The 12,412-nt window shown below is 37.0% G+C and overlaps 1 protein-coding gene across 1 annotated transcript in view; it reads right to left on the reverse strand.

Moving 5' to 3' along the window:
• LOC126336809 (myosin-VIIa) overlaps positions 1 to 12,412 on the reverse strand; it is a 434,397-nt gene that overhangs the window by 42,277 nt on the left and 379,708 nt on the right. Inside the window, exons 18-24 of the mRNA XM_050000853.1 lie at positions 10,829 to 10,945; positions 10,539 to 10,649; positions 10,212 to 10,418; positions 8,570 to 8,764; positions 8,271 to 8,447; positions 7,676 to 7,893; positions 1,372 to 1,618 (exon numbers count right to left, since the gene is read on the reverse strand). Coding sequence (XP_049856810.1) covers positions 1,372 to 1,618; positions 7,676 to 7,893; positions 8,271 to 8,447; positions 8,570 to 8,764; positions 10,212 to 10,418; positions 10,539 to 10,649; positions 10,829 to 10,945 — 1,272 coding nt within the window. The remainder of the gene's footprint in view (positions 1 to 1,371; positions 1,619 to 7,675; positions 7,894 to 8,270; positions 8,448 to 8,569; positions 8,765 to 10,211; positions 10,419 to 10,538; positions 10,650 to 10,828; positions 10,946 to 12,412) is intronic.

A 12,412-nucleotide genomic window follows, 5' to 3' on the forward strand; every position in this document is an offset into this window, starting at 1 on the left:
CAGTTTACCACAGAGTGATGTCAGGTGGGTTAAGGAAATGAATGATGTGCTCCATGGATAACTCCCATCTGCATAGCTCAAAAATTCTGTACTGTAGGTAAGGATCCAGATGGCATGCATTTTGAAGCAGCAATTGAACACTAGCATGTTGTGCCCCTGGGTGGTCAACTTTGCTCTTGGCCACAGACTGGCAGCGCCCATTCATTTTGATGGACAGCTGGTTTCCTGTCATACTGACATAAAAAGCTATTTAGTGATTGCAAAAGAGTTGGTAAGTGACATGGCTGCTTTCAGAGTTGGCCCTACCTCTGATGGGACAGGATAAACCTGTGCCATGACTGGAATAGGAAGTGCTGGGTTGGTGGATTGAGCACATCTGGGTCTTCCACAGGGATAAGATCCTACTAGCAAATGTTTGGGAATGGGTATGGCATAGGGATGGACCAGGATGTTGTGTAGATTGGGTGAGCAATAGAATACCACTTTATGAGGGGTGGGGCATGCTGATAGGTAATAAAAGCTCTGGTGAAGTCAGCAAGTTTCCTTTCTCTTTTGGGTGTGCCTGTCGACAGTTCAATGTTTCTGCTGTTCAGTGTGTGGTCTGCTTTACTCCGTAATGATTTGCTAGTAAAGGTATAGTTAGAATAATAATAATAATAATAATAATAATAATAATAATAATAATTCTGCATGACTTTGGTATATTTCAAAATGATACAGAAATTTGTTTTCAGTGCTAGCTGCTTAAGATTGCAATCAAAATAGTGAATTAATGTCAACATCAACAGAGTGCAGGCTTAGAAGCAATAACGGAATAGTAATACATGGAACATGTTAAGTATGTGGAACACTGTACAAAGCAAACCTTGAACCAATCCTACCAAAGGAAATAGTTTAAATAAACGTCACTGATGATGCTTCATTATTACAACTGTACAATACGAGATGAAGATATCACGACAGTGCCATAACAAGAAGAAACTGATTTTTGTAAAAATGCACAGACTGTCATTTGGATTTAGAGACAGAATGTCCAACCCTGGTGAACTGATGTCATCTAATGTCTGTGGACCTACTGAACAGTGCTGTCAGAAGAAAAGCGGATTTTATTTTAAATCCTTTACAGTTAGGTTATGAAAGAAAAGGCAGAGTCAAAGAAGAAAAACATGTCCTTCCACATTTAACAATTTTGTATCTGTGATGAGTAATCCTACCTAATCCTCCAGGATGTTCTCTACTCACTAACAGTTTCTTTCATGCAACTTTTGCTAATTATTTTGATATATTTATACACAATGCTAAGCAGTATTTCACAAGCTGTTTCTCCAAGACGCTGGATATTTGGGCTGAAATACAAAGGCAACTGCTCACCTGGAGTTCAAGCCAACTAGGAGGTTGGTTTCTTGTGCCATTGTTGAATGTCCGTTTGAGTCTTTCTTCACAGTAGGGTGCATAGCCTGGTGGTCCTTCTCTTATGAAGGCTCTAAGATAGTTCACAAACTTCTCAGATGGAGCAAAGCATCCAACACACAAAGACAACAATATCCATCCTCTTGCATGTGATGACTTTGATGGGTTATTAGTTAGCTGTTTGCATATCTGACAGTATATTTCATCCCTGTAAAACAGTTTCATCATAAGAATTACAAACTAAAGATCTGAATGACAAAGAAAAAGTACTATGGTAATATGACTGGATAGCTCAAAAAGTTTGGCTGGTAGCTTAACATCAAACACACGTAATGAGTGTCAAGTCACCACTGCCAAAGCAATAATCAAGAACATTCAAACTTTGTACTGAAAGTTAATTTTATTTGAAAGTTGTAACAGTCCTTTATATATCATTACTCTTATTAATTACTTTCAACTTTAACTTTTTAGTTATAGTTCATTAAAAACATTTTCAAGATTAACTTGCACTCACTGTTTCTCATAATTGCTTGGAAAATACGGGATGGACAGAAAGCTTCAAAAAGCAATTAAGAGATGCTATATTCTGCAAAGTGGAAGACCAGGAAAGAGGGAATCAGTTGTAACACCAGTGAGCTAAGGAGCAAAATACACCTCAGGGTGAAGGAATAGCCAAAAGAAAGCAAATTTAAAGCAAATAAATAAGAATGTCTGAAGATAACAACATGGAGAAATGGAATACAGGCATAAAAAGAAAATAAGAATGGGTAGATAGGTTTAGGAAACTAGAATGGGAGCAGAGACAAGAAAAGAGTAGAGCTAATGTAGTTTCAGGCCAGGAAGATGAGGTTACTATGTGGTGTGTTGCAATTACCAACTGAACAGTTCAGAGAGGCTAGCGTTATGGGAAAGTGTGTGGAGTTTGCTATGTGGGAGTGTCGTGCATGTCTCCTGCAGCCTGATGTATCTTCCAGGAAATCATATTACTATGCTATGCAACTGTGTAGTTAAGTTTATGTATGATACATGTTTAGCAGTGTTTCTCATGACAGTGGACAACTGGTCCGCACAGAATGAAGAATAGTGATTCCAGAAATCTGATATGTGACTTTGCCCTACTTTTATACACTAAGAAATTCTGGGCTTTGTAGAACTGGGTCAGCAGAATGATTGTCAGTATATGACGTATTCAGAGAGTGATTTGTGGGGGAGATGGAAGAGGGATAAAAATGATCTTTGCAAGGATACATCTCATTACTGGGCATGAGTTGGCTGAGCTGTTCTGGTTCACTGTGGTACTATTGATAAGGAAATTCTTATTTATGGCTTGATAGCATTGTTGTGGGTTTCAAAAGTACAGTAGGATATGGAACAGAGGACTTAACTGAGGACTAGATGGAGAAAGAAATGTCTTCTCAATAAAGACTTTGACAAGAAACTGACTTTATTTTTCCACACCTATCCCATGGTATCCACGTGATTATCACTACATTGAGATTACAAGGATAATTCTTTTACTGGAGGTGAGAACCATTCATAAAGTACTGTAATCTACAATTTACTGTGCATGTCTTATTGGGCCTTTTGCACCAGCGTGGGCATCATGAAATCCCTTACAGCAGTGAGGGTACACAGAGAACTGCAATTTGGAGAGCAACAAAAATCCATTTCACAATGCATTCTACAGCATTGCACCATAAGTTTTGGGCCACTAGATAGTATAATAAACATCCATCCAGAGTCTGCAGATCTGTGAGCATAGGTGCTATATAAAGTCTAATGCTTCAATGATATTATGTGATGCAGCGATGACGAATTCTCTAGGCAGTCACATTGTTTGTTAGTACACCAATTTATCCATTGCTGGTTTCAGGTCCTCGTTGAAAACATTACAGGGGACAATAGGGGGGATGTCACTCTGATGTTCTGTGATGTAGCATATGAGAACGGTCTGTAATTGAAGACCTCAACTGTAAACATCGGTAAGGGACAGTCAATGAGAAACAGAGTTATCACATTCAAATCATGGTAAATATGGGCTTCATTCATATTAGTTGATAGTTCCACAATGAACCGAGAAATGCCAACTCTATCTCTAATTTTAGATTCTCTAATGCCATTGTGTCAGGATGTGTGCATGTTAACAGTGGTAAGTATCATACACATAGCTGCTAGTGGTAGTAACTGGTGTTGTGCTCATGCCAGGAAAATGTTTTTCAGGAACAATTTTTACAAAACTGAGGATGCTATGGGCCACGAAAACTCAGATGAAAATCCTGAATATGTTCCCAAATGCAAATGCACTTCAAAATTAGTTAGTAATCACGTAAGTGTGGATATTTATTTAGGCAAGTAAACAATATTGTGTCCCTTATCATACTTTACATGAATTTTCCAGACAAGATGATGGCACAAATGTTAAGGACTATCCTTAATATTGTTTACATGCTGCAGTAAGGTCCTTGCTAAAATTTAATTTAGTACTGAACTGAATCAAAGATTAATTTTTGAGGTTGTACTTTATTATTGCAAAAATTCCTCATTAAGACATTAACATCAAAAATTGAAACATTTACGACCTTTTAAATTTGTTTAGCAGTAGTGTTTCATCAATTTCCCCCAAAAGTAAACAGCACTAAGTTATTGCTAAGCTATGTTAATTGCACTCAGTTTGTAAGTAAACAATATTAAGTATCCACTGCTGAAGTTTCAAGAAAAAAAATTAGGTAATATTTACCATTTTAAAAATATGTCATTAATGTAAATATATTTGAAAACAATTACTTATCTGAATAAAAACATCACATTCCATGTACCTGAAATATTTCATTTATGAGATTTTCTTGAAACTTCCTGTGCAATTTCTCAAAACAACCATCGTTTACTGCCAAGCTCTTCAACTGTCAAAGGAGCTGTTCTACAATGCCATTAATAGTGGGGCAGTAGGCACAGGTTCAAATCTGGTTCATGCCAAGTTACATTAATTGTGTTTTAAAGATCTGAACTGTTTGTCCTGATTGGTAGCAGATGTAGACAGGTATGCAGATGTGGGCAATTCACTCATGAAAGAAGGCCATGATTACCATTGTTTTTGTTCTGTCTTTCACTGGATATGATTCAGGCTAACTTGAGAAATGGTCAACTGTTGTCAGGAGGTACAGGTAAACTAATGATGATGGTAAAGATCCAACAATGTCAACTGGATATGCTCAAATCACTTCCTTTGTGCGGTAAAAGTTCGGAGTAGCTTTAATGTGTCAAGTTATTTTGTTATGCTGGCAAGCACTTCACTGGCACACGAAAGCCTTGCAGTCGTCCTCGATATTTGGCCACAGAAGCACCACAAAAGTTATGATGCAATATAAATGGTGACAGAGAAATTCTCGGCACTTCATCACTCCACGGTATTGGTTGTGAACATCCCTAAGAGAAAGGACTTGATCCCATAGGCCTGTGTAAATGAACCCATCTCGTGAATGAACCATGAATTAGAAAAGACTTGCAAATTCTTTATTAATACTTGTGTTGCAGAATCAAACGATTTCAATACAGAGTTGTTAGCTAACCACGGCATGCACATAAACAAGTCAGGAAAAAAAGCATTAGGAAGCCTTCTAAATGCAACAATTATGAAAGAATTCAAACCTATAAAAAACAGTGCAAATAGACAGGCTCCATTAGACAAACTGTCTAAACCAAAATCACAATAAAGGAACACATCCTTGAACTTATCGACTAGTAACTGTTTTTGGACAATAACTGCCTCTGGAAATCATCAACTGGCAACCTTCCATCAGGATATTAGAGGTCTTGTGTACGTAAACTCGTAATAAGCTAAACGAACTCACAACCAATGTGCAAGACCATGAAAGTATAGACCACAGCCCTGTAATGTGTTTTACTGAGCGTATCGTCTGCTCAAGGGTCAGAAGACTTAATACTTGACTATAATCTTACATCTTCATACCGTAGAAAACAAAGAATAAGAGGAGGTGTTGGAATTTTTTTAAGAACTGTGTCATGCGTAAATCTACTGATGTACATGACTTATCTTCTGAAGCATGTGCCATCACATTTTCTGTAAGGAACTGTACCCATTTAATGGTAGCAATACAGTGGATACCTCTTTTTGAGGCACCTTCACTCACTCTTAGTGCACTTATTTAAGTGTAAAAGAGATGTCTCAGTACTTAAGAGATTTCAGTAATGATTTCCTAAGCACATCAGTGGGAAAACGGAAAATTTGATATCCACTTACAGCCTTGTCCCACAAGTTAATTTTCCCTCCAGAGTAACTCCAAATTCAAGTGTCCTAATTGACAATGTTTTTGTAGACAATGGAAAACTTGCAGCATCATCAATTGTAAAATATTGAATGGTCTCTCTGATCAAGATGGTCCGAGACTTACTGTTGATAATATGAATATTTGCCAGAATAAAACTGAGTTCCAACAGAAGGTAGTCAGACTCATAAATGACAAAATGATTGAGGTCTTTACAGCATGCTTCCAAAATGTAAACTGAAGTCACATCTATTCTGAAACAGATATCAGTTCCAAATATAATCTTTTAAGTAATGAAATTGCATCAATATATGAAGCCTTCTTTCCAAAAATGTTTACAAGAATTGAACCAAAGAAACCACAAAAAACCATGGGTCACAAAGTGGATAAGGATATCATGCAAGAAAAAATGAGAATTATAGATTACAGTAATAAATTTGGAAAATCATACCCAAATTAGTTATAATAAAAGGTACAGCAAAAGATTAAGCAAAGTAAGCAAACTGTCAAAAAGTTTATATTTTAGCTCCAAATCAACAAAAGCACTGACCCCAGTCACTGGAAAAAAGCACAGGTCACATCTGTCCATAAGAGTAACGGTAGTGATCCATAAAATTATTGTCCAATTTCTTTGACCTCTATTTGCTGTAGAATTCTAAACAACAATCTGATTTCAAACAAAATGTGTTATCTTTAAAAGAATGACCTTCCTCATGGCGAACAGCATGGATTCTGATACAGATCATGTGAAACCTAACTTACAAATTTCTTGCATGACAACATACGTCATGGACCATGTAACAGGGTGGTGAAGAATTTTTTCACTTTCGAAACGTATTCGACTCCATACCTTACTGATATTTATTGACAAAAATATGCTCACATGGGATATCAAACAAAATTTGTAACTAAACTGAGTATTTATTGGTAGGGGGGACATAGCATGTTACTTAGGATGGAGAGCTGCTAGTAAATCCTTCGAGATGTAAGGTCGTGGTCCAAGGAACTCTTCTGTTCCTGACGTTTCGTCCATGCCTGTGCTGGACATCCTCAGAGGCACTCCTCTGTTGAGTCTTGCCAACTAACCGTCAGACATCCAAGAGCAACATAACTACTGTAGGAAAGGGGGCATGGTCAAAGTAACACATGATGAGCAGAGATAATCCTTGTCAGAGGTGAAACTTAATTAACAATTGTCATATTATCAAAGATAAAACCACCTAGCAATTCTGCAGAGCTACTGTCCATATGTCACTAAGTTTCATTGTCTCCTCTTTCCTTTTCAAATTATCCTGATGGTTATAAATTTCAATGGCTTCTCTACATAGTCGTGGATAATGACTTGACATTGTAGATAAAATTTTTATTTCATAAAACTTCACATCATGGTTTCCTGACTGAATAGCATGCTCTGCTACAGCTTATTTCTTCATTTTTCCTAGTCGGCAAAAACTTTTGTGCTCTTTTAGCCATGTATTTACGCTCCTCTTGGTAGTTCCAATATAAATTTTACTACATGTACAAGGAATTTTGTGTGCACCACATGTTGACAGAGGAGGACGTTTATCCTTCACAGATCAGAGTACTTGACTTATTTTCTTTGCTGGTCTGAAGACCGATCTGATGTCATGTTTCTGTATGACACTCTTGATGCAAAAATATGCCTAAGGTGCATTTTATCACTCTGGGGAAATGTTATGTAAATGTATCACTCATTTAACACTACATACTGTGGTTAATTACATCACATTGTAAACTGAGAAAAATATATCTCTACTATAATCTTGAATTTGTCTGAAGCCCTGAGACAACATGAATAACCAAAGAATCTACAAAACACATGAAATATAACTGACAATTCACTGGCTGCAACTGGATATACCCCTTGCAGACATCAACAAATGCAGAAAAATTATAAATTCTAGAATGATTTAAACCTTAATTACTGCTACTGTTACATGCATTACACAATTTATATGCACCTCAACTCTGCTCGAAGAATCCCATGCCCTATAATAAAATGCAGCTTCTCCAAATTTGATGTAGGGCGTGATTCTAGCCATGTTTGATAACTATCAGCTGTATACTCATCATCTTGCAGTCTTCGTCGGACATCTTCTCCCAATTTGTTCTTTCGTTTTAAAGTCAACGATACCAGTTTGTGCCTAATGGAACGTGGCTTCTGCTTCAAAAATGTTTCCTGAAAATAAATCTACCAGTAAAATCAAACTATAGCTAATAAAACCATACTAAAAAATGAAAGCATGATTGTTGTCATCTTGGTACTTTGCTGTGCTGTCATGTACTGCTACTTTCCAAAAAAGACAAATTTGTACTTTTGGTGGTGTGGCACTGATTGTTGAGTATTTGATTTGGCCTTTATGTTACAACCATAATTGTCTACATCTTTTATCAGAAAGCAAATGAGTTTACTGTTCAAATGACTAGCAAGAGAGCAGTCAGGTAAATCTGTTAAAGTTCACAATGAGTTTAGCAGTGAGATTACAACTGTCATTGTTGTGGTCTTTAGTCCATTATATATCCTATAATAAGTAAAAAAGAATCAATTTAACTAACTGGATCCATTCCCATCATCTGTGCCTCTTGGAACTCTTTACTGCGTATAAAATTTCTTCCCAGAGTTGCTGTAACTTTTGACATTACAGAGGTGTTGTCTCTGTCCATAGTATGATATCGTGGTTCTGGCAGATCGCCTGTAAATCTCAAAATTGTTATCCAGAGAGCTTGGGCAGCCTGGAAATAAGCAGAAGATTACTATAAGCAGGTTATGGTCATATTTTTTTCAGCATGTATCCTCTAAAATATAAGACTTTCCTTCTCTATCTCACATATTTTACTTCTTAACGATTTCTCACCAATTGGTCGCCCTGAGTGTGAAGAGGCAGTAATGGATGTTTCAGTGGTTTCCTTGAATACTGATGAGTAATGTTTCCTTGGAAATATGTGGCAGCAAACTTCTGGAATTTGAATTCTGATAAATCTTCTTCATCATCTGGTGTTGTTTGCATAGCACTTATTATTTCCTGAGGGTCAGTTTTTGATGGTAGGTCCTGGGGTGATTACAGAAACATAAAGTATGAATTTCTTCAATATAATGTGAGGTTCATAACATAATAATTAATATACTAACAAAAACAAACCCTAGCATCTGAAATTCATACTACTTCATCAGCTGCAGGGAAGAAATAAATAAATGGAATATATGGGAAAATTATAGCAATGAGTAAGGGCTGTGCAAAATGTCAAGTGTCAAGAGAAAGATAATGTGAGCAAAGAATGACACTTCAAACTCTGAGGCCAGACGAATTGGATGGTTGGTAAAAGAGTATGTTTACCAGCAGAGTCACAGAAATATGTGCAATGAAACTAGATTGTGTGTTGACAATGATGTAAAGAGAAAAGGAGTGATTGCAAAGATACAAATCTAAAAATTGGATATTCATATACATGCAATAAAACAGAAATGTAAATACTACTACTCCTACTACTACTACTACTGCTAGTAGTAGTAGTAGTAGTAGGAGGAGGAGGAGGAGGAGGAGGCAGGCCTAATATTATACATTTGAACATAGTGACGCAGATATTAGGGGTGGGGGGGAGGGGGGGGGGGGGTCAACTTGAAGCTACAAGACTAGCATCAGAGAAGAGACTGTGTGCATAAAGACAGTGATATCAGTAAGGTCATACGAAGAACAATATGAGACAAAGAGAAGGGTAAGGAGCAACAACAAGAGAGATGAAGGTAGTTAATAGACAAGAAAGAGATGAAAAGAAATAAAGGAACACATGTGGCACATCATTGTGACATCAAGTTGACAAATGGAAAAAAGGGCTGACATGGGCAAAACAGACATTACCAAAGAGAAGATGGGAACTGTAGAAATCATACACACAGATTAAGCTTGGACTCAAGGCAATGGTACTGAGCAAGTATCTCTTGTAAGATCATGGCTGAGCAAGTATCATTCTTAAGATAATGTCCTGTCACCACATTTTCTATTGTTCCTAACAGCTAGAGTAGGGCAAGAATTTTCATGATTTTTATTTCATTATATATGACCTGCAATGGCATGGTTCATAAAGATTCAGTAAGTAAAAGTAAGAGGATGGATAAGTATCTAACAGATTTCAGCATTATTCTAAAATGTGGTTTTGGTTCTGTGGAGCGATATAAAGAGACAAGGATGCTTAATAAAGTATTATACACTTACTATGGCCATATCTTTGAGATGTTTTCCTTTGTGTTTCTATTGTACAACTTTTTCTTTTTGCTGGTCTGCATCATCTATCATATATTTTATCTTTAGAGAACTGTTTCATTCACTGTAGTGAGAAAATTTTATTGGATGCTTGGTTTGATGTGGGCAGAGGGTGCAGGGTGGGTATGTGAAGGGACCACATTGCAACTTTTGCTATTCAGCAATTTGTACAGAAAATAGAAGAAAATAAAAGAAGCAAAAATAAAAATGAACGTTGTCAAGCTCACAAGGTACATACCATAAAAACAGACGTTTCTCTTGGTGCAGGAGCTTCGCTGCTTGAATCTGGAAGAAAGTCAAACATAGCTTCCACAAGTTTGCTGTCATCTACAGGTTCATCCTGTTTTCTGGCTGCATCATTGATGAGATTCTTCTTGATTTCCATACGCCTCCTTTCTTCCAGTTCAAGTTCTATTTCTTTACGCTCTAGTTCCTTCATTCTCTCCTGAAATAAGAATGTAATCAATGTTACGCTAGGATGCATTAAATTTACTTTAGACTGGAATTACCTCAGCAACAAAAATAAAATTCTGCAGTGCTAAAAAATAAGAATTAAGCTACTTACACGGTAGTTTAGTTCTGCAATTTCTTTTGCACGTTTGTTCCCAGCCTCCTTCAGTTCTCTTTCTTCTTTCTTCTTTAATTTTAAAGCTTCTATGTGATGTCTATATTCATACTGCAACAAAGGATTTTGTGACAGATTTTTCCACACCAACATGAATCAGCATTCCCTCATACTTAGCAGTTAATTTCATAACAGTGGGTACCATAGAATTTAACTGACTTACAAGACCCAAAATTTTATAAACAGCTGCTTACTGAAGAAAGCACCATAAAACACAAATAAGCAATTACCTTCAACTTCTTATATCTTCTCTGTGCAATCATACGCCTTGCATGGGATTGAATCTTTATAATCGCCCACATCTTTTGCCTGTACATTCTCCTTACAAGGTAACCGCGAGCTCTAGCCTGAAACAAAGTAAACATTAATTAAATATCTTCAGTTCAATTTGAGTCTTACAGTGACATATTATGTACTTTTCAGTTTGTAAATTTGCAAAATCAGTGTGGGCTGTACAGACTCGATAACTGAACTTGAGAAACGTTCAATTTTCCTTGTAAGTAATAACACAAAATTCTCAAGAAAAAAGGATATAAAGTTTGATTTTTGAAAGCATACATATTAACTGCTAGTAATAACATATGGAAAATGCCACAATGCTATTATTCTGGTGCCAAAGTGTCAGGTGAAGATAAATGTGGTCCCAATGGTAATCAGTAGCTACAGATCTGAGAACCTTACTGCATAAAATAACATGCTGACTTCCAGAATGAAGCAGTGTACCATACTTTGCTAAAGTGTGCTATCCAGCATCTACCTAACCAGTGAGTGAGGACTGCGATAGTTGAAACCATTTATTAGTTAAATAGTGGTGAGCTGAAGACTGTGTGCGCACGACTTTCCGTTCTGAACATTACTCTCTTCACATGTAGTATAAAGTTTCCATTCAATTCTTGAAGACAAACAAATAACACAAGTAACAACACACCATCCAAACTGTTCACAGGCATTATTGTGCATGAATGTGGTGGGTTCAGAGATGGACTCGGCAACTGCCTTTCAGTGTTCTTCACCTTTGAATGAACACGATCTTTTACCATGTATTTTGGTTTCAAAATGAGGATAACCTGCAAAGTACGAATGTTATTTTGGAAGTAAGGTCCAAATTGCCAAAGCTAATCAAATGTCGCACAAACACTGAAACATGCACGTACACTGACTCCTGGCATTCCTTGCTCATCAGACAGCACCATCTGCATTGGTATTGTCACTGTGTGCTATTTACAGTGTCAGTTCAAGCTGTTTAAAACAACTGATCAGACCACCAACTATGAAATACGGTCAGTGATTCAGTTTCTGACAGCAAGGGACAATGTAGCAGCAGAAATTCATCAACAAATAAGTGAGATGAAGAGCCCCAATGTGATGAATGACAGCAAACTGTCTAAGTGGGTGAGAGCTTTCAAGGACAGATGGGAAAATGTTCAGGATGAACTGTAATCAGGCTGACCCTCAGTGATCTCAGAAGATTTGGTCAATTCTATAGATGAAAGGATTCACGAAGACTGGCATTTCACAGTTTCAGTTTCAGAATTTGAATTTCTGAATATGAGTGGAACAACTTTGCATGATATTGTTTTGCAAAAGTTGCAATTTTGCAAATTGTGTGCATGTTGGGTTACCAGGCTGCTTATTGTGAAACGTAAAATGGGAAGAATAGCTTGTCCTCTTGATTTTTTGGACCAATATCATAAGGAAGGTAATCAGTTTTAGACAACATTGTCATAGGGGATGAGATGTAGGTTTCTCACATGGAATGGCACCACACAACATTACCATCAAGGTCAAGCAGATGCAGGGTTATGGCAACCATG

The sequence above is a fragment of the Schistocerca gregaria genome, chromosome 2, assembly GCF_023897955.1.
Source record: "Schistocerca gregaria isolate iqSchGreg1 chromosome 2, iqSchGreg1.2, whole genome shotgun sequence".
Taxonomy (NCBI): Eukaryota; Metazoa; Arthropoda; class Insecta; order Orthoptera; family Acrididae; genus Schistocerca; species Schistocerca gregaria.